This window comes from Suncus etruscus, chromosome 8, assembly GCF_024139225.1.
Source record: "Suncus etruscus isolate mSunEtr1 chromosome 8, mSunEtr1.pri.cur, whole genome shotgun sequence".
NCBI classification, from domain to species: Eukaryota; Metazoa; Chordata; class Mammalia; order Eulipotyphla; family Soricidae; genus Suncus; species Suncus etruscus.
This window is the reverse complement of record NC_064855.1, coordinates 71,515,769-71,539,634: the sequence shown is the minus strand read 5'-3', so window position 1 is coordinate 71,539,634 and position 23,866 is coordinate 71,515,769. Positions and strand designations below refer to the sequence as shown.

The window sequence follows — 23,866 nt, the reverse complement described above, 5'->3', positions numbered from 1 at the left end:
AGTCATAATAAAAAACTAAAGAGTAAATGATTCATATGCCTCCAATACTGATTTTTTTCCTACTTATTGGATCTGGCAGCTCAATCCTTAACTTTCATGCCCTAGTCAATCATAAGTCACTTGCTGAGTACCTACTGTATCTGAACAGAGCAGAGCACCTCCAAGCACAATAGTGACTGACCCCAACCACTGAACTATCACATTTTGCCTAAGTGTAGTCCTTTAGATTCAGGAAAATCAGAGAAAGGTTAAGTCATTATTTTTCCATAGAGAAAACATTTAATGAGCACAAGGCCAATTATTTCAGATTAGCACATTCTATGAAATGGAAATGGAGCAGAAAAGGATTCCATTTGCAGCATAAACCAAATATAAAGCACATTTTATTGAATTCTATATACAAACACTGGTTCTAAGAGCAAGCTGACTACAGGGATAGCAAGCTGCAGCTACAAGAGAGGGACCAAGAGAGTTCAGAATTACTTTAGAGCTAAGACTTGCACAGTCTTTTTGTTCTGCAGTGAAGAAAAGCAGACAGGCCAAATTTTAAAGTCCCATAATAGTGAGTAACTTTAATTAAAGTCTCCACAGGCTCACAACTTTGTGGTGCCTGGGGATTTTTCCATTTCTGCATTATCAACCAATCCAAAACAGAAAGAGAGCAAGTGAAAGAAATTGATTTAAAAACATGACAAAAAGTCAGTTTAATATAAACATCATAAATATAATATGAACAAAGTTGGAGGAGGGCCAACTGGTTTGGCAGAGAGCCATGAACAGCCAAGGTTGTGAGAAAGTGAGAGGAAATCTGGGTCCAATTTACTTAAACAACACAGCTGGGCTGGAATAGTTCATAAAAGTCTAAGTGTGAAGACCTAAGGGAAAGTTCTAAAAAAAAATGTCAAACAAAAATAATCCCCCAATTTTCCTTGTTTTCCACCTAAACATTAACTAATGAGCTTTATCCCTCCACTACCATCCTCGGTCACAGTCACCCAATATGCCAGGCATGCCTGGCACTTCATCTATAGCCTTACAAACTAACACCCTAGGTGGCCTAAAAGCAACTCACTGCTAAGATTCCCCTCCTCTGAACATGATGATCTTGCGTATGACAATCTGAAATTTTCTTTCCTGTTCTAATATGTTCTTATTCTTAGGGACACACAAAAAATAGTGCCAGAAAAATACGTTTCATGAAGCACATTAGCTGAGGTTAACAAAGAAAAGAGAGAGGAAAAGAAAGTGGGTTGAGATTATCAAGAGTTGGCATTGCATCAACTCCTACCTCAAGGGGCTCTCAGAGGCCCAGCTGCATAGGTGTTTGTTCCCAGGGCTCGTTCATATCATTAACCTCACACTGGATTTAGCCTTTGAGGACTGCAAAGGACAGAGCATGGCCTTTGCCCTACACTGCCTCTGCATGTCACACTATGATAGATCCCCAACTGCAGAGGGAGAGAAGAGAGAAGAGAATTCTCTGAACTCCACCAAGAACTATGCCAAGAGCTAATTTAAGCCTCAACAAGCCAGCTTCCCTGACAAGGATTCAAAAATGTATAAATAAAAGAAAATAGGTTTTGTGCAAGAAAAATGAATGAAAATGAGAAGTATGATTTGATGAAAAGATGCAGTCCTACTCAGCCTGAGATGTTCAGGCCCTACAGATCATACTTCTCAAAAGCAAGCTATCTCTAAAGCTCTGGGCTGAGCCCTGGAAGTGAGAGGCTCCTCTCAAAAATAATAAAATAAAATAAAACCCTTAATGAGGGAAAGGAGCCACTTTTCTTTGCAGCCTAAATTTCACTCCACAATCATTATTATTCCTTACAATTGCAAGTGTGTAAGTGAAAATCATAGAGCTTTACAGTTCCCTAGTCATATTTCATTAATTACCACAGAAACCCTCCAAGGTGTGGACAATTTCTCAAGAATTAGATGAAGGATCTCTGTGCTGTGGCTCCATCAATAGGAAGTTAGGTCTGTAGGAGTCAAAATCAGGGATCTGGAGTTCCTTACACTTCATTGTCCCCATGCATGAGGGTATTAACAGGGCTCCACCTCTATATTATATTTTGAGGATGGTTATTTGAGAGTTAGATGCCATCCCTGCTCTTCGAGAACTTCAAGTCCACAAGTCATACCCATAAGCAAAGTTCCACGAGGCAGCTCCCTAACCCTCACTAAGTCCCAAGCAATTCTAGATAACAGATACTCAGCACTCATTTAAGGAAAGCATAAGAAAAAATAAAGTTGGAGAAAAGAGAGAAGGAGAGAAAATTTCCAGGCATGACCCTAACTAATCAGATAAATGAGCCAATCAGTCCTTACAGTCCATAAGACATTAAAGATGCCATGTAGATGCCAGAGAGCTTTTCCATCCCCAGAGCAAACTCAATCACTATAGAGTTGTTTGCTGCTTTAAAAAAGGCAAAAAAAAAGGGGGGGGGGCAGAGAGATAGCACAGTGGCGTTTGCCTTGCAAGCAGCCATCCCAGGACCAAAGGTGGTTGGTTCAAATCCCGGTGGTCCAAATCCCATATGGTCCCCCGCGCCTGCCAGGAGCTATTCCTGAGCAGATAGCCACACACACCGGGTGTGGCCCAAACCCCCCCAAAAAAAATATTAAAAAGGCAAATATATATATATATATGATTACTATGTAGATTTTGTTTTATACAAAACATTTTTGTTCATTGTTGCTACTTTCATTCTGTGAGTTCCAGAATGTAATAATAGAACTGGGGTGGGTAAATATAAAAAAAGCATTGACAAATAATTCAAAACAGCAAAACTCCTTTGCTTCACTACAGCATTGCAATCCCGAATCCCTTGCACCATTCCACTCTTCTTCTCATAGGCAGAACTAAAGTGGTACAAATACAATATACTCGGAACCAGGGATTTGACTCAAGGTCCAACACATGCCTTACCAAGGTAAAGCCTTGGGTGTGGTTATGTCACACATACCCGCAGGTACTGCTGAATATAACCTTGGTGGGTGGCCTCTAAACACTGAACACTTTTAGAAGCTATCCCCATATATTATATATAGATATAACATTCTCACCTGGAGGAGGAGGAGGCCGAAGTTGATGATTAGAATCACTTGCATTTTGAGAGGCTTCACAGTCCTTTAGCTTTTTCTTCAGAGCCAAGATTTCTCGACGAATGGCAAGAACATTGTTTTTATCTAGTGTCTCAAGCTCCTCTACCAGGAGAGTCATATTCCTTATCTAAGGAGATAAAAATTCAGAGCAATTTATATTATTGTGCAATTTCTTTCATAAACATTCAGGGGTTGAATTTGTCACTTAGTGAAACATTGCTTGAGAATACACCTGAGAATCTTCTGAATGGTTTCATTTGGAAGAATACTTTTTATGGCTTAGCACGAAGGCCTGTCAGATCTCAGGCAGATGTGTGTGACAAGAAGGAAATGGCAAAGATTTTAACTACTTTAATAATGCATCCACAATGTCCATTAAAGTTCATTTCTCATAACCTTCCCCTATAAACTTGTGTTTACTCCTGTTGCAATATAATTAAGTTTATAATAAATAGTGAGTACCAGAAAAACTTCTAATTATAAAATATATAACTAGAATTCTTCATTAAAACCCATGTCATGACTGCTAGTAAATTTTTGTCAATATAAATTACCCAACCATGACATTAATTTGATGGCCTTTATCTATAGAGCTTAAAAAGCTTTACTAAAACATACACAGAAGAAACGCCATTAAAGAAGATAATTTGTACATAGAAAAATATTTCAAGTGGAATAAAGAATTATATGGTCATTTAGAAGGAGAAATACCAACTCCAGCCAGTAAACTGGTGTTCTAGTCCCATGAGGAGAAATCAAGAAAAATACCTGCTCTAGCTTTGCAAGGAGTTATGCTGATTTATTTCCTTTATAGACATGCTGAAAGATTATTTAGTTATGGACAGCACTATGCCTCAGAGTCATTATAGAGTACAGAATTAGAAATATGAAGAGATAAATTCATACCCTACTTAAAGATCTTGCTTGTTGAAAATAATTAATATTAATACAATGAGAAGTAGATTCATTCATTACCTCCGATTCAAGCTGCTCAATAATTGTTGAGCTTCCAATGAAAGTATTCTTCATCTCTATGATCAGTTTCTCCATCTCCTTCACTTCTAGCTTGATTAGCTCAAAGTCCAATTCAGTGTAAGAAATTGTGTCCTTTTCCATGTTCTCCACTCGTAAAGTTAGATTTGAGAGTTTCTCTTCATACACTCTAATTAATTCAGCATATTCCTTTACCTGGACCATCAAAAAGTTCCAGTTATTATCCACAATAATATAAAATAGCCCTCCTCCTTTAACAAGCCTTGTGGACAGTTTGATTGTTATCAGCCTTTTTGATTTATTATTTTTATGAGAGAGCCAAAAAAAAAACTGGATCATAGTCTTATTTAACTAGACTTCAATAAATCTGTTGACAAACTAAAAAGAGTGTATTACTATACTAATGGGGTAGGAATTTTGTTTGCCTTGAACCAAAAACCATTTTATTGCAGAATCATCATTTGTGGATGCAGTTTAACCTCCTTTTCAATTTTTGAAGATAATATTGCTTCAGTATGAACGAAATTTGTTTCAAAAGCATGTGCTGCAGTCCTCTGCACAAAGTACATCCTTTATGTCAGGTAGGATTTTCCAGTGTCAGCATAACTAATATTTGGGGTTAGATCATTCTCTCTTGTTGAGTGGTTTTCTGTGTGTTGTAGTAGGTTCAATAGCATCCCAAGCCTCTAGATGCCCAAAGTCCTCTTCCACCTTCCTGTTACCACTGAAAAGATCTCCCAAAATTGCTACCTATTTCCTAGGCACACAATATTTACATCACCATCATCATCATTCCTTTGTTTAAACTACTAATCCGTCAAGATGAAGGGAAAATGTACTGAGTAGATAATCCTTTCTTGAAACCCAAATGCAATGAGACTTGAGCACCTCTGCCTTTTGCAAAGTAGCATAAAAACCCAATTTACCACACAATGTGTGAGTGCATGTGCAACTGGAAGTGTACATTTCATTAAGTGCACCCACATTTATTCCAAGACTGATTATTGCAATCAGACCTTTAAATTACATATTTGTTGCATATATTTGAATGTCTGATCATTAAGTTAAAATACTTCCAAAAATTCCCTTGGTGGTTTAGTTTATAATTGGAATCTCCAAATGGATATTTCAATAAACACAGTTGGTGGTTCTTACTGTATCTGATCTCTAAAAGAAGTGGCATGGCTTTTTAAAAGACCAGCTCATTAAAAGTTGCTGCTTTTGTGCTGTTTTAAAATTTTCTTTGGACAGAAGTGTTATTTTTTTGCAAACTGTGCTAATGTCAAGTAGCTGTTCCATAGTGCCTGATGAATTCAGAGCCAGATGTTGGCCTCTAATCCTTCTAATACCAAAGGCAGCCCTAACTTCTGTCATTCTAGCCCTTCCACTTAACCCCACTGTGAAAATCAGAGAAGACTCTTAGGCTTCAGACCTAAAGGGCTAGGGCTTCAGGCAAAGAGGATTTTAATGAAAGTTGAAAATGCAGCCTTTGGCACTGTTAGTGTATCTCCTCAGGCAATTGGTGCTCACTGCCATCAAATATGCCATCACTTGGAAGTTGATAAGGCTGGTGATATTTTGATGGATAAAGAAGTTAAATGTCAAATGCATACACACATATGGTACAAATACAGATGTAAGGAAGCCAAGTTTTATTTATTCATTTTTGGTTTGGGGGCTACATCTGCCAATGCTTAGGGGTTACTCCTAACTCTGCGCTCATGAATTACTTCTGGCAGTGCTCAAGGGATCATATGGGATACCAGGGATCAAACCTAAGTCAGCCACATGCAAGGCAAAAAACACCCTACCCACTGTCTTATCTCTCTGGCCCCAGGAAGCCAAGTTTCAATTTCTACCAAACCGAGGCATAAAATTTTGCCTGTGATTAGAAGCCATAATAATAAGTTCCAATCTGCTACAAAAATGGAAGTTTATAAAATAAAATTTTTATTGGTATTTTGCATTGCCAACTAATGAAACAAATAAAGCACTCTGAGTTTTCTTGGAACATTTTAGTGACACCTTGCTCAAGATGACCTATAAAAATAAGTAACTCAACCTTCATCTTTGCTAAATAAAATTTAGCTCCCCTGTTGTGTCCGAGCTAGCAACCCAGAGATAGGACAAAAAGACCACTCAGTAATACAAGTCACAAAACGGGGTTTATAAAGCCAGCACTGGGGTCAAGCCTCTCCTGTCACAGCAGGTTTGGGCTCGACCCCGAATCTAGGGGAGCAAGGGTGTATATAGCCATCGCCAAGCGTGTTCATGCATCAGAGCTGAATGTACAGCTCCAGGAAGTACATTAAAGGGATGCATAATTCGAATAACACAAGATACACAATTCAGATTGTTACAAGACTGATCTGTTAAGGCTGATCCTGAGTGCATGGACATGGGCAGCCACAACCGGGAGGTGGATGTAGACAATAGCTTCCAAGAGTACCAGAGGTTATTTGCCAGGCTTTACATCCGGTAAGGACAATGGTCAGGGTCAGGTGGAGTTACGCTGTCACCTTAAAGAAGGCCAATAGTTTCATTTCTCAGACTAGCCCAGTCTTTAAGAGGGACGTGGGAGATGCAAAATGGATGCCCTATGCTCCAGGGACTAGCCAGTATCTTTTTTCATTCAGTGGCCTTCCTCACATAGGTATGATGAACCAGGGGCCAATCCCATCCAAATTAATGGCTGTAGGCCTAGCCATCAAGACCACGTACAGCCCTTTCTACCTGGGCTACTGGGCTCAGTGTCTATTCACCCATACCCAATTCCCCTGGGTTAATGCCATGTTCCAGGTCTTGTGTCTCCCTTTGTCTCCAACTCTTATCTGAAGGTCACAATCCCACGGGAGTATACGGAAGCAGTTTTAGCAAAAGCAGAAACTTTCACGGAGAAAGAAGAAACTTTAGGGTCCTACACCCCAAGTTTAACACTAAAAAACAAAGCATAATTTGGAACTTTCTATTGGTAATGTATGGTGTGCCTATTATAGTTCAGTCATAAAATGAAGATTCTCTAAATACATGTTTATGGAAGAAAACCCAAGATTCCTTCAACTGATGATTGAAGGAAAACACAAAAATGTTCAGAAAAACTGGATCATCCATAAAATTAAAACAAGACTGAAAGATCACAAAAATGTGTAAAGTTTATTCATTTAAGTGAATTATTAGATTTAACCCTACACATAGATACACATAGATACTACAGTAGTATTGGGTTGACACTTAAGTTTTGAAAACATTCCCTTGAATACAACTCCTTGGAAGTTGTAATCTCAGAAGAGTTAGAAGAATGTGCCTGGAATGTGTAATAAGCCATGAGGTAGCTCTGGGGAAAAGGGAAATTATACTTGTTTCATTATGAAAAAACTCCTTATCTCTGCAAATTGAGCTTTAAAAGACTCATACATGGGGCCGCAGCGGTAGTGCATTTGCCTTGCATGCAGCTGCCATAGGCTGGACTTCAGTTCGATCCCTCCTGAGTCCCATATGGTCCCCCAAGCCAGAAGCTATTTCTGAGTGCATAGCCAGGAGTAATCCCTAAGCATTACTGAGTGTGGCCCAAAAACCAACAAAACAAAACAAAACAAAACAAAACAAAAAGACATATATATTTTCCTTTACGCATCATCCTAACACTAAGAGCTTCTGTTCTTTGGTTTGTTGTGTATTTATTGTGTCACTGATGAATCTAAGAATCAAAGTTTTTTGGGGGGAGGGGTGTTCTAGGGTATGTGTTTTACTGTGTAATTAATGTGGTCTTATTATCAATAAGAGTATAAAACAGCATATTGAGTTAAATAATTACTCTAGACCATGTTTTTGCTAGTTCCTCCAAAAGTATATTATAGCTATGGCCAGATAATTTAAAATCAGAAATTGTATTTTAAAACACATATAAAAAACATATATGATGTTATTTAAATATGCTTTTACAAACAAATTAAGGGGGCAGAAAGATACTACAGCAAATAAGGTACTTGCTTTGCACACAGCCAACATGGATTCAATTCTGGCATCCTATATGGTCTCCTGAGCATTGCCAGGAGTGATTCTTGAATGCAGAATCAAGAATAACTCTTAAGCATTTCTGTTGTGCCCCCCACAACAAAATAAGCAAAATAAAAATTACTAAAAATAAGTACAAAAAATTAATTTATCTTGAATTGATCACCAAAACAATACAAAGCTTGAAGGTGGATCTACCTAAGCTCCAATAAGACTTTAGGACTACGAGAGTAAATTATTTCATTTCTGTAAGTCCTGTGTCCCTTCTCTAAACTTGGTACCATGGTATCAAGCTTATAAATGATTGTAAATTAGGAATCATGTATATTAAGTGCTTAGGATAATGGATGGCTTCTAAATAGCCAATTATTAAATAAGTACTGATTTTTGCTTTTTTCAATCTGACCTTTTAATCCATTATATTTCATAGTAAAAAACATTATTCAATCACTGTTGTTTGTTTATGGGTTACTTAAATGCCTCCCAAGATGCCTTTTTGCCAACCCCTTCCTATGAATAGTCACAAGAAGACAACAGAAAAGTACAAAACACTTTCAGCATCATATGCAGAGGCAGCTTCCAGTCTTTGTTGTGCACTGACAGATCATGAATTAATGTAAGGTAGTCAAAACCCTTTTCTATTTAATTTACCCAAATAGACATTTCCCCAGATCCCTAAATAAATGGTGATTTCCCAGGTAACCAAAGAACAGCTATAATAACTCATTTGGAATTCAAAAGCTCTCTACTGATGAGATCGCTTTGGATTTAAAGGCATTACTGACCTACTGCTTCTTTTCTTGGGTCTGCAATAGGAAATGAGAACATCAGGACTTAAAGGAAATAGAAATGGATGATTCCCAAGACCCAACTTCCTGTCCTGTCTTAACCAGTCAAAAAGGGCAGTAACCTTGATGTATCTGTCCTTCTGACTTCATGTCCTTCAGTCTTCCTATTGCTAAAGAGGGAGAGAACATCTCATCTGAGCCTAGTAATATCTGGGTTCCTTGAGGGTAAACTAGGAATCCCAAAATGCTTATGAAAAACACCCCAAAATTGTTTTTACTGTTATTGCTTGTTATTGCTTTTACTGACCTGACATAGTGATCCTATTATGGAAATCTCAGTCTGGGGCAATCCTGTTCTGAGGCCTTGTCACAAATTTTGTTGGCCTCATTACTGGACATTTTCAGAAGTCAGGATTTCCACCTGCCCCACAATAGTTCTCTGCCAATTTTAGCAATGCAGATGTTACCTACCCCCTCAGGATTGAAGTGAAATGTCTCATACTGTCTCACAAGGCACGCAAGCGACATATTCTCCCTGAAGCAGTGTGGGCTTTTAAACTGTCCTTCACACTCCTGACAACATGCAAATCACTAACTTCCACTATTTCTACGCAAATGACTCTAACTGAAAAGATCTTTACCTAGGATTTTCCTCCACTTGTTATGTTTTTATGCATAACTCCTTATCTGTACTTGATTATGCTGGAATAAGGCTATGAATATTAATGGATGGAATTTATAATTTAGTGCTGTGCCTTTTCTACTGATTAATTCAAGGACATTTTATTTCTTAAGAAGCTAAGTTCCTAGAGTAGTCAAACACATTTTTCTGGACACTCATATAAACTTAGAATATTTATCGATCAATTCAAGTTGAAAATAGGGTCTTCAGCCTCTCCATCACTTTTGTTTTAAAGGACAACTACACTGGATGTTGAAGTAACTAGGCATACATTTCTGAGAAACTTATTTTGTATTGGGTCATGAAGCCACAGCTCCTTGTAAATTAATGGAGTTGTACTAAATAATGCATAATAATAAATAATAATGCATGCATGATTATAGCTTAGACTTTACCTGAGCATAAAATGAAAGACTTTCTATTGATTTTTAACTTAAATTAAAGAGGTAATGAGCAGTGAAAACTGGACTGTAAAGGCACATTGCTTCAGCCAGTTTAAAGAAAGGCAATCCCTACAAGAAAACTTCCCTTGGTTAGAGGAAAGTAACTATCAGGGATTCAAGTCAGGGTTTTTTGCCAATTATCTACTGCGCATTAGTCTTGATTCAAATTCTATAGGAAGTCTATTTTAATCTAATGCTAAACGCTTCTAATATTCCTAATGAGACAATAGAGGAAAACTGCCTAGAAAAAGAGAAAGAAAAGATAATCTATTAGGAAATAAAGTGGATTTTAAAGAAGGGTAAAGGAGTTAGAAAGGGGAGATGGAAGAGGAGAGGAAAAGAGAAGAGAGGAAGAAAATAAAGGGGATTGAAGAAGAGGGGAGAAAATAAGGGGGCATGGGTAGTAAAAAAAAGGGGGGATGGGGCCAGAGCAGTGGCACAAGGCGTAAGGCGTCTGCCTTGTGCACGCTAGCCTAGGATGAACCACGGTTCGATCCCCCAGCATCCCATATGGTCTCCTCCCCCCCAAAAAAGAGGGGGAAGGAATTTCCAAAAATTCCCATAAGATCATAAGAGGATAAAGGAGAAAAGCAAGCCTAAAAGACCAAATGTGACAGGAAAAAAAATCAATAATATAAAAATTACAGGGTTGCAGATCACAGTAATAACTCAAGGCTTCTTTCCAAAGACAAGAATTCTACAACACTGAAATGACTTTTTTCAAGACATGCATAATCTCCTTCTTCCTGGGACTTTTATTTTTCCTCTTATAAAGAACTCTCTAGGAATACCGTAAAAATAAATGCCAAAGCCTCTATAGGACACAAACATGCTGTCTTTGACACAGTGAGGAACAACTTCTTAGGAAAATCCTGAATAAAATCATTTGTTTTGTTTCTTATCAAGTATAACTTGAAGAAGTGGAGTGATAAAAATGCTTACTTTAGAAAGCTCAATCTCGAACTTCATGGTGAGATTTTGAGCTATGATTTCCAAGTATTCCACTCGTTCCACAGGAAAGTTGGTGTCCGGCAGGATAACAGAGCATTGGCAGGTCCTGTGTTCATCCAAGGAGCCAGTAAAATTAGAAAACCACTGCAAAGAAAAGTAAGTTCAATGTCAGTATTAATTTGAAAAATAATCTTTTGTGCAACCGTAGTGATAGAGTCTGACTTATCAAAAGAGTTCTCAAAGGTTTTCTATTTATTTATATATAAATCTTAGAAAAAGGTTGCTCAAAGCACTATTTTCATAGGCAGTAACTTCACTAAATGTTTAGGCATTCCCCAACATGTTGAGTGAGCCCATTTTTTCTTAATGCAAGATTCTCCTTTTCTTAAAGAACATTAGCACTATCTCTACATGAGAGAAGGGGAATAAAGAAGTGATGAAATTTAGGGTCAGTGCAATAACACAATGGGTAGGTCATTGCCTTGCATGCAGCTGAGCCAAGTTAAATAGCTAGAATCCCATATGGTCCACCTAGCCTGCCAGGAGTGATTCCTGAACACAGAGCCAAGAGTAACTCCTGAACAATATCAAATGTGCCCCCCCACAGAAAAAAAAAGAAATGATGAATTTTAAGCTTGATTCCAATTCTACCATCTATTAGAAATGGCCTCTCTTTAAGTCTTTTTCCTCTTCTGGCATAGCCTCAAGGTTATTCTCAAAATTAATAATGGGACTGGAGAAACAGTGCAGTGGGTAAAGGGTAAGGCACTTGTCTTACACACAGCCAATCTGGATTTAATCCCTGGAACACATGCAGTTCCCCAAACACTGCCAGATATGATCTGAGTCCCTGAGTGAAGATCCAAGAGTAAGCCCTGAGCACATTGCCCTCTCCTCCACCCCACTTCACCCCCCAAATATTTAGTAGGTAGAAAGCTCAAAAGGCTTTGTATATAGAATCCTTGGTTTGACACCATACATATATTTACCCAAGTCTGGCTCCTGAGCAAAGAGCCAGAAGTAACCCCTCTAAAGAAAACAGTGGGTGTGCTCCCCTCAAAAGATTACTAATGACATAAACCAAGTACATGGTAGATGACCATAATTCTATTTTCTCTTCTCTTCTACTTACTCATTTTATCTCCTCAATTTTGCCTCATCCTCAACCCAATAGGAATGTGAAAAGCTTCAAGAGTAAGGGTTATAGTGAAAAAGTGCATAATGCAAACTTATACTCTCTTCTCAACCAGATAATTGTATAATAAACCTAATAAACCTCCTTAAACATGAACACAAAACTACCATTTGTTAAAAGATGAATAGTATATGAATTTGAAAGTCTTATGCAAATTTTAAAAAAAGTTTTCCAGCTTAATACTTGCAAAAGAGTCATTCTAAAATATTTGATGTTTCTTTAAGATATTCAGGCTCACACTTTGATACCACTGCATATTTTAAAATGACAGGATTGAAAGATCTTGTTTTTCTTTCATCCTCTTTGAACTTCCCCAAGGGGATCTTGACAAAATTAACTTTATTAATACCATCATTATTTGTTGTTATTATTATTATTATTACTGTTCTTGCCTTACACAGGAACTAGTAGTCAACTAGCTGTGCCTTTTGATCATCTCATCTGATGCACAGCCAAAATTTTTTTTTTTTTTTGGTTTTTGGGCCACACCCGGCGGTGCTCAGGGGTTACTCCTGGCTGTCTGCTCAGAAATAGCTCCTGGCAGGCACGGGGGACCATATGGGACACCGGGATTCGAACCAACCACCTTTGGTCCTGGATCGGCTGCTTGCAAGGCAAACACGCTGTGCTATCTCTCCAGGCCCGTCACAGCCAAAATTTTACCCATTGAACATTGAAGGACATTTTAATGAAAATTTCCAGTGAGGACAATAGTTTTCATAGTCTGAAACAATAAAGGTGACACCCCCTAAAGGTTTAGGAGACCAGCTAACTGTGGTGATAGATTTAGGATCTGCACATATACTCTCCTAGTCTCCCTAACTCCCAAACAAGCTGACTAAGATGATATGGATATATACCATCATCTGCTTCTAAACAGTGCAAGCATTTTTTGGTTAATTTAACCTACATTTCTTTTAAATGAGCATAAGCAAACATGTATTGACCCAAACTTTCTACTCCAGGTAAGTTTTTTGGTTTTTGTTTCTGGGCCACATTCTGCTTTATGTTTAAGTGTCATTCCTGGCAGACTCGGAATCCAACCCAGTCTGCTGTGATTAAGGCAAGCATCTTACCCACTAGACTGTTGTTTCTGTCTCTATTCTAGGTATGCTCTTGATAGTTACTTTGCTTTGCTTTTCCAATAACACCCCACACTTACTGAAACTGAGGAATAAGAAGAAGAAATAAACAGGTTAATATTGAATATGTGAGCTAAGAGGGGAAGTGGAAGGGTTTTTTTCCAGGAATGAGTATATGAATGAATGAATGAATGAATGATATATCAGGAGCCTGCTAGAGAAGCTAGGTTCCCTTTAAGTCAGCTTTTGCAATTCCTCAGAAGATAGAAAGACTTCAACAGAAGCATGCTACAGCTTTTTATTTTTTTACAGGAAAGACCCATATGTCACAGACTTTTGAGGAAGTAGATTTTTATAATAACCATCTTACAAAAAATATCTTGCACCGCATTTTGACAAGAGGAGGTTAATTAGCTGCAAAAGACAGGATTGGAGCATTTTTAACGTTTTTGGAAAGGCTTTGTCAACTCAAAAATCAGTGGTAATCATCAAACAGTCTCTAGACAATCAACTTGAAACCATAGCTAACAACTTTTAGTCTTGAAGTTCACCTGAAAGGCAGGCAAATAATTATGAGCCCTATGACAGTCATTCCACCAAATTCTATTGAATAGCTGTCCCAGAACTGTGGACTCCCCAGCTTCCCTCGTGCTTATCATCAGTCCAGTGTGCTTGGCTGACATCAGAATAGCCCATAAGTTTGATCAGTGTCTCCCATTAGAGATATTTCTGCCTCTCACATTCAAAGACAATAAAGCTAATGGTGATGGGTCTCTCTGCTCTGACTGCTTAAACTCAATGTAAGCATAACAGGGGATGGGGGTCAAAGACAATGGCTCTTCTCTTAGTTTCTACAACGGTATGTGATTCACCCTGGTGGAGAGCAAATAAAGTCTTGATCTGTGGCCATGTTCCCCACAAGTCACCTTTCACAGGAAGGTTTCACTCACTCATCATGTGCTCAATTAACATTTAATGCTGTCTACAACCATGTTAGCTAAAGAAATAGATCCCAGATCCTGCCAAGTTCATCAGGTCTGTTGTAATGATACAAGGCTTAGTGTCCTACATTTAAACAAGCCCCTTAGGCAGTTGACAAAAATACATGACTCATGGTCTAGATTTGAACAATAATGGGCAAGCAAAATATGAAGCTTTTTCTGACTATAAAATGAGGGCACAGAGCAGTCCCTTTCTTTGGGGTGGGGGTTAGATGTCTGAGGCCTGCAGAGAGCTCAGAATGCTACAGCAGAAGGTGCAACTTACATTTGTGATTTAAGTTTGCAATTGGTTCTAATTAGCAGCCAAGTCTAAGTGCTTGTAAAGATTCAGAGCATAAAATAATGGTACTCAACATTTTCAAAGCACAGAAAATGATACGTTTGGAACTTGCTCAATGACAGTTATAAAGGGGTTTTCCACCACTTTCCAAAGAGCTCATCAAGCTGACAGGCAGCCTTAGAAAATTGGGTTTATAGTGGAAGTGACACCTAGTCTGCTATAAAAAATGAAGTTGGAGTTGTGATATTGTCTCACGAGAGGGAGATAAGAAAACCAGAAAGGAAATTAAAATCCCTAAATACAATTTAACTACTATTCCTTATCTACTTTTAAATATTTAATTTTCTTCCAGACAATGGACATTTTGAGCATTTCTGTTTCTTGACCTAAATTTTCTTTTTGTATATAAGGAACACTTTGGCTCAGAAGTGCTCAGAAGCCATTTCTGATAGAGTTCAGAACAGATAGCCAACAATGGTGGTGCATAGAGCCCTGAAAGCCATAATCAACAGTGTTTGGGGTGGAAGGGAGAGGCACAGTACTATAACTGGAACTTTTGAGGGGAGCTATCCTGTATAGTACCAGGGTCCGAATGGTAGTTGATCCCTGGACATTGTCACATACTAAGCATGTGCTCTCTCTCTCTCTCTCTCTCTCTCTCTCTCTCTCTCTCTCTCTATATATATATATATATATATATATATATATATATATATATATATGTATCTGTGTTTTAATTTTAATTGGTCACTTTACCCATCTTGTTTGTTTTCTGATTAGTGATGATGCTTCAAAATAAATTACTATAGAACTGAAGTGAGATCAGGCGAGAGTGTGGTCAGGAGAGTATACACTCACACTGCAGCAGTGGGAGGGGATGCAGACTGAGGGCAGATGTAGACTAAAAAGCACCATTGTGTGCTGTAATTATGTGAGTAAAGAGTCCACAACTCCACAATGTTCCAATTTTCTCTATGACCACACATTTCTTTTAGTCAAGGAGCCCTACCACACCACCACTACAAAGTTTGCAATGAGAAAACAACAAAGAACCCCACCATCACTAGTGAATGAAGATGGTATTTCTGAAGACTCAACTAACATAAGCCACCAATAAAGTCTCTCTGATCAGGACTTTAGAGATAACATGTTGAGATTGTTCAGAGAACTCAAAGAAACAATGGAATGAATAGCCTACAAGACTCAAAAGAATATGAGAGTAGAAATGAAAAAAATATAAAACCAAAAATTAGGACTGAAAAAATAAAAACCTCACTGGAAAACCTCACCAGCAGAGTAATATTGAGTTGGAAGATTAGCTGCATAACACAATCAACAGAACAAATTGGAACAGAGTCTTAAATTAATAGAAGATGAAAATATTCTTAAACCAAGTGAAGAGACAACAATAGACCTTTGGAATAAATTAAACAGGACAACATAAAAATCTTGTCCCAGAGGGCCAAGAAGAAAACCCCTATAAAGAAGCAACAGTCAAAGACATCATTACTGAGAAATTTCAAGTGCTGAATAATTCTTATACCAACATACTGAATGCCTGAAGTGAACCATCTAGAAGAGATAAATAAAAGCATGCTACGGCAGATCCTAGTCACAATAATGAAAATCATAACTAGTGATAGGATACTGAAGATAACAAGTTCAAAAACGAAAATTATATACAAAGAAGCAAACTTAACATTTTCAGCAGATTTATCACAATCAACCTCCCAGGCCTGAACACAGTGGTAAGATATAGTGAAAAAACTCAATGAACTGAATGCCTCACAAAGAGTACTTCACCCAGCTAGACAGACTTCATCTAGGTTTGAAGGAATAATACACAACTTCAGAGATAAATAACAGATCAGATATTTTATAGACTCAACACCAACTTTAAAATCAATACTGAAGGGTATACTTTAATGCAAAACAAATACCACAATCACATAAAACTTCTTCAAAATTGTGGCACACAATCTCTTAACAATCATCTCTCTCACTATTGATGCATCAGTTAAGAAACAGTGTGGCAAAATGGATCAGAAAAATTAAATCTAGCATTTTGTTGCCTTCAAGAAACACTGAACAGTCAAAGTAAACATAGGTTCAAATTCAAAGGTTCTAAGACAATTCTTCAAGCAAACAACTTCCTTAAAAAGGCAGGAGTGGCCATACAATATCAGATGACATAGACTTCGGCTTAAAGGGTTTTAAAAGACAGATATAGTCATTTCTTAATAATTAAGAGCTCTGTGAATCAGGAAGAAATTACACTCCTAAACATATATGCACCCAATGAGGGGACAGCAAAATATCTAAATTTCTAAAATATCTAAACAATTGCTAATGGAATTGAAGAAAGACTTCAATAGAAAAATAATAGTAGTGGGAGACTTTAACAATGCTCTGTCACTGCTTGATAGATAAACCAGGCTAAAACTCAACATGAATAGATTAGCTTTTAAGGAAGAAATGGAAGAATGGCTTAGTAGATATATATAGGATTTTTCACCTACAGAAGCTGAATGCACCTTCTTCTCCAAAACACATGGGTAATTCTCCAAGACAGACCACATGCTGAGCCATAAAACATACCTCCAAAAAATCAAGAAAATAGAATTTGTATCAACTATCTTCTCATACCATAATGCACTGAAAATATAAGTGAATTATAAACAGAAACAGAGAAATTACTTTAACACCTGGAAATTAAAAATCTCACTACTGAACAATCAGTGAGCCAGTGAAGAAATCAAAAGATTCCCAGAAACAAATGAGAATAATGACAACCATTCATTGGGAAGGAAGATAGGGCTTACAGAGATAATTTAATGGCACAGCTTAAGACATTGGAAAATGACTGGCAAAATGAGTCAGAAGCAGGCAGGAGGAAACAAATAATAAAACTAAGAGCAGAAATTAATAACCTGGATACCCCCCCAAAAATTCAAATGATCAATGAAAACAAGAGTTTGTTCTTTGAAAAAAAATAAATAAATAAGATTGATAGACTATTAACAAGATTCATAGAGAAAAAGAAAGAGAGAAACATAATAAATTAATCAAAAATGAAAAGAGATGTCATTGTAAATACTATATAAATCCAAAGGGTAATCATAGAATACTTTGAGAATCTTTATGCTACAAGAGAGAAAGAAATGGATAAATTCTTGTACTCTTATAACCTCCCAAAATTGAACCAAGATGATGTGGAATAACCGAAAAGACCTATCACTATTGAGGATATTGAAATGGTAATCAGAAGTATTTCAAAAACCAAAACCTGGGCATAGAAGTTTCACTAGTGAATTCCTTCAAACCTTACTTTCACTTCTTTTCAGGCTCATACAGGAAATTGAAGAAGCAAGAGCCCTCTCAAACAGTTTCTATGAAGCCAAATTCACCCTGATACCAAAAGCAGACAGTAATACCACAAAAAAGAGAATTATAGGACTATATCCTTGATTAACACAGATTAAATGATCTTCAGTAACATACTAGCAAATAGAATCCAAAATATCATAAAGAAGGTTATCCTACCATGACCAAATAAGATTCATTTCAGAGATTCAAGTATGGTTTAATATAACCAAGTCAATCAATATAATGAAAATATCAAAAATATATAAAATCATATTATCATAGCAAAAGATGTAGAGAAAGCATTTGACAAGATCTAGTACCCACTCATAATAAAAAAAAACTCTCAACAAGATGATTGTTATAGTCAAAGCCATGTACCATAAGTCCATTGCAAGCATTATGCTCAATGGAATAACCAAAAGCCTTTCCTCTAAGATGTTGCACAAGACAAGGTTACTCCTCTAACCATTTCTATTCAATAGAGTATTGAAAATACTTTCCAGGCTATTAGTCAAGAAAAAGATATCAAAGGCATCCATATAGGAAAGGAAGAAGTCAAGTTCACACTGTTTGCAGATGACATACTATATTTATAAATTCCTAAAAACTATACTAAAAAGCTTCTAGAAACAAAAATGTATAATAAAGTGTAAGGCTACAAAATTAATACACAAAAATTTATGGCTTTTCTATATATAAATATTGAAAGAGAAGAAATAGATATTAAAAATATTCCCATTCATGGGGCTGGTGAGGTAGCACTAGAGGTAAGGTGTCTGCCTTGCAAGCACTAGCGAAGGAAGGAACGGTTCGATCCCCCAGTGTCCTTTATGGTTCAACCAAGCCAGGGGCAATTTCTGAGCACTTAGCCAGAAATAACCCCTGAGCATCAAATAGGTGTGGCCCAAAAAAAATATTTCCATTCAAAATTGTGCCTTAGAAAATCAAGTCCCTTGGGGTCAATTTATCTAAAGTATTGAAAAACATGTACAAAGAAAACTGCACAGAATATTAAAGAAATAAAAGAGGACACAAAGAAGTGGAAACATATACACTGTTCATGGATTGGGGGGATTAATATCATTAAAATGGCAATATGTCCCAAAGCACTATACAGATTCAATGCAATTCCTATAAAAATACCCATTATATTATTTAAAGAAATAGATCAAACTCTCTTGAAATTCATATGTAGTTGAATTTGCTATTTACTGAATGGGCCATGTAAACATTGAACTACCACAGCTGGTTCCTTCCTGTATGTGCAACAGACAGATGACCACAATAATGAATGATCAGTTAGAAACATATTATAAATGTGATGTCCTAATCTATTCCCAAAAGTATTGTTTTCCAAAGGAGTGAATAGAACCCTTGCCCAGAACTCTCGAATCTGGAAAAGCTGGAGCAGGCAAGGCTGGACTGTGACCACTGAATCATGCCAGGGAACATTTTTTCCAATGGAGTCCAATTTCAATTGCTTCTGTGCAATAAAATCAAGTGCTTATCAAATAAAAATAAATAAAAAATAAAATAAGATAAATACATAATATAAAAAATAAAATTTAAAATAAATAATAAATAAATCTCCACAAATAGCTAAAGTAATTCTTGGAAAAACAGAAGATGAGAGGCTTCAATTTCCCCAACCTCAAACTATACTATAAAGCAGTATTTATTAACACAGTATGGTGTTGCAATAAAGACAGATTCTCAGATCAATGAATAGACTTGAATATACTAAGACTACTGCTTAGCTCTATGAACAAGTAATCTTTGATAAAGAGGCAAGAAATATGAAGTGAAAAAAGGAAAACCTCTTCAACAAGTAGTAAATTGTTGGTAAAATTCGTCATCTACATGCAGAAAAGTAAACTCAGATTTCTCTTTATACCATGCAGAAACATCAAATCAAAATGGATTAAAGACCTTGGTATTAGACATAAAACCATAAGATGCATTGAGAAAAATGTAGGCAAAACACTGCATTATATTAAAGCTAAAGACATCTTCAAGGGTAATACACCACTGGCCAAGCAAGTGGAAGAAAATATAAACAAATGGTATTACATTAAACTGAAAAACTTCTGCACCTCAAAGGAAATGGTGACTAAGACACAAAGACTACCCACAGAATAAGATAAGCTATTCACCTAATACCCATCTGATAAACTGGTAAATCTTAGCAAGAAAAAAAATCTAACTCTATCCAAAAATGAGATGAAATAAATATATTTTCTCAAAGAAATTCAGATGGCCAAAAGACATATAAAAAATGCTCTGCATCATTAATCATCAGAAAGATGCAAATTGAAAGAAAAAGATATCTCTCAGACCACAGAGACTGGTACACATCACAAAGAACAAGATAAACCAGTGCTGGTGCAGCTATGGAGAGAGAGGGACTCTCATTCACTGATTGAGGAAATGCTGACTGGTCCAGCTTTTTGGAAAATAATATGGATAATCCTCAAAAAACTAGAAATTGATCTTCTGTATGAACCAGCAATTCCACTCCTGGAATATAACTTATAAACCAAGAAGCACAATGTAGAAAAAACCCTCTGCAACCCAATGTTTACTGCAGCACTGTTCACAATAGCTAGAACCTAGAAACAACCCAAGTGCTGGAAAAAGATGAGTGTATAAAGAAACTCTGGGTATATCTAACACTAATCAGCTATTAGGAAAAAAAGAAGTCATGAAATTAGTTTATACATGGATTAATATGGAGAATTTATGTTGAATGAAATAAGTCAGAGGGAGAGTGACAGACATTGAATAACCTCACTCATTTGTGGGATATAAGGGAAAAAAGATAGTATGGTAATAATATCAAAGACAATAGAGTTAAGGGCCAGCAAGTCCAATCCATGGTATGAAGTTTCCCACAAATAATTTAAGAATGCAGTTAGGGACAAAATATTATTGTCAGTATGACAATGATAGTTGCCTTGGACAAGAATTGGGTCCTGAAAGGAGTAAAGTGATAGGCAAGATACCCCTCAGTAACAATATTTCCAAATACAGTGTTTAAGAGGGGGGGAAGAGAGAGAGAGAGTGAATGAGAGAGAGAGAGAAGAAAACTATCTGCCCCATAGGCAGGCAGGCAGGAGGGCAGAAGGGAAACTGGAGACATTGGTGGTGGGAAATGTGCACATTGTATGGCTGAAATTCAATCATAAATAACTTTGATTCTGTGGGAGAAAATCGTATTATGAGCATTCTTGTATCCATGGTGTTTAAATAAATTAATTAATAATGAAAAATAAATTACTACTAAAATCCTCATTTGAAAAAAATAAGAAGGCTTAATAATTCTAATTGCCTCCTAGAAATAATGTATCTGGCTCTGACTACAGAGAATGATTTTGAATGTTCATAACTTCTAAACCATTCCCCTCTTTAAAACAAACCATTTTTATCCCACTTCCTGAAAATAAAGAAACATAATGTGGTGAAGTGGTATGCACATGGGATGAAACTGAGTTTGAGCTCTATAACTTGCTAGCTTAAGGACTTAAAGTCAATGGCTCCACTTCTCTAAGCCTGAAAATAGATAATAATATATTATGTACTTAACCTAATCCTGGCATTTATTATTCAATAAGCATCATTGCTGCTGTTTCTTTCTGTATTATATCCAACCATTTGTTAATCAACAAATTTTCATTAGCCTCTATAGTTCTGATGGCAAAATATACCAACTACTCACCAAAGTCTTCTCCTCTTCTCTGGCTGGCCCTGCCATTCAGATACATGAGGGTGGCAGCAACCCACCCTGTCAGTATTACAGGTGACAGAATTGCCATAAAAGGCTTTCAGCGATGTCCCAGTCCCAATTCACACCTAGGAGGGAATACTAGGAGCTTCAGGGCTCCTCCAGAAAGGCCTGGAGGGTCATGTGACTGACATGAAAAATCGTTTCTGGCCCTTTTATATCATACCCTGCAATGCCTCTTCCAATTTTCTCAGAGTGTAAAAAAAGATTCCTCCCAAGGCACCAGATTCTCCTGTATAGTGATAGAGCTTTCTGGACCAGCCTCTTCCAGTGTAGGGTTGCTTGCTTGTTTGGGTTTTTTTTTGGGGGGGGTGAGGGGGAGAAGATGGCGGGCATCAGGTGATTTTCAAGTGCTATTCCTGGCTCGGTGCTCAGAGATCACTCCTGGCGGTGGGTAAGGACAATATGCAGGACCTCATGACCTAAATATGTGTGGATGGCTGGGGTGAGGTGAGAGAAATTGGAGGGGGAGAGAAATTAGGGGATTTTAAGGCAGATGCCTTACCTCTGTACTATCTGGTTCTTCTGCTGTCATTCATTTTCATTGATAATGACTGTAAAAACTCTTTTCAAAGAAGAATGAAAGATTCAGCACTCCACCAGGGGAAATGTCTGTGCATAAACATACTTTCCTGAAGCCAAGGCTCTTGGCCTTCTGTCACTCACCTTCCTCACAAACAGTGCTCAGAGAGGCAATAAGGCTATATATCAGAACATTGGATGTATGTCTTATCTGAATGGTCATAGTTCAGCTGTGAATCAACTAGACAAACCTTCCTGGGGGTCCTGCTGTAAGGGGTCCCTTTTCTCATACTTCTCATGAAGGAATACAACCCTGATATCTCTTCTTTGTAAACGCTCCCCACTCAGAAGCCCCAATATGCTAGAGTTCAGTCAGCTTTTAGAACCTCTCTAAAGATCTCAGAGCCTGAATGTCCTCTCTCTTGCTAACTGTTTGATTATTTCACCCAAGTTTTAATTCATTTCCTACAGTTAACAAAGAGAGTCATAAATCTTGTAGAGTGCCCAGGCCCAGCCAGCCATGAAATTATATTCCAGTCCCAAGAAGCACACGAGGCAGGGATGGAAAGCAGCTCTCACACTCTAAGGGGTTTCTTACTTACCTGGGACTCAGAAACGAAGTCAGCACTGGATCTGCTTTTGTTGGAACTAGAACGTGGGGTGAAATTAGCCTTAGGAAGGAGAGCAGTAGGAGGATAAGAGTGAGAACTTGGGGAAGAAATCTGCATTTTCAAATCCCTTGAGTTCCCCATGGCTAGGCCAAAGAGAAGCAAAGGCGCTAGGTGGTAGAGGAAGCCTGTCCCCATCTTGTCCTTTGAGCTGGAGCCGCTGCTTCCACCCTAAGCCAAACGGCTTCTTATTAAGCCGGATGGGGACTTCCCCATTTTCCATCTGGGGAAAATATGTGACCACTCCAGGAACCTCCACACATTGCGTAACCTCCACACCTTGATACTGGTCTTAGCCTTTAACCTGCAAATCTCCTTGCCAATTTACTTTTCTTCCTGCCAAATATTAACTCAACTGTGATTTTCTAGGTCTAATATATGGTTTCCCACTTGATATTTCCTTGAAAGAGATTAACTCAAAGTAAGTATCTGTAAGAAAGACAAATAGCAGCCTGAGGGGGAAAAGCACCTTTCCCGTTTTACCCAATGCTTCCTTCTAAAGAAAACGAGAAAACTGGGCCAGAAACTGCCAATCTACCTGGTGATTCCTCCTTCCACTGCTTCTTCCTACGTGGTTTCTGACTTCTCTCTTGCTGGGTCTGATTTGGGCCAAGTTCTTTCAACAATAAGCTCTGAAGAAGCATCCCTGAAGGACATAGATGGAGGAGGAAGAATCCCAAACAGGAAGCTGCTGCAAGTTTAATGAAGGAGTCCACTGTAAGTGAAGCTGATGATGTTGAGCGAGTACAGTGCTTACAGATGCTTACAGATTCAAAAACTATCCACCAGCCACTTTCGGGGTGAACAACTCCAACAACCCATTATTTTAGGTGGGGTTAGAATATTTATAATGTGTCTCAGCCAACCAGATTAGGAAAAAAGGAAAAGGAGAAAAACAGAATGTGTGTTGTATTTTTTATAATCAAATAATTTTTATCTTGACCAAAGTAAATTACAAATCTTTCACGGTAATATTTTAGGTACATAGTGAC

At 37.5% G+C, this 23,866-nt stretch overlaps 1 protein-coding gene across 1 annotated transcript in view; it reads right to left on the bottom strand.

Moving 5' to 3' along the window:
• Positions 1–22,958, bottom strand: part of OLFM4 (olfactomedin 4) — a 28,686-nt gene extending 5,728 nt beyond the window's left edge. Inside the window, exons 1-4 of the mRNA XM_049778496.1 lie at positions 22,809–22,958; positions 10,971–11,123; positions 4,084–4,296; positions 3,070–3,235 (exon numbers count right to left, since the gene is read on the bottom strand). Of these exons, the coding sequence (XP_049634453.1) occupies positions 3,070–3,235; positions 4,084–4,296; positions 10,971–11,123; positions 22,809–22,958 (682 nt within the window). The remainder of the gene's footprint in view (positions 1–3,069; positions 3,236–4,083; positions 4,297–10,970; positions 11,124–22,808) is intronic.
• Positions 22,959–23,866: the final 908 nt, after the last annotated feature.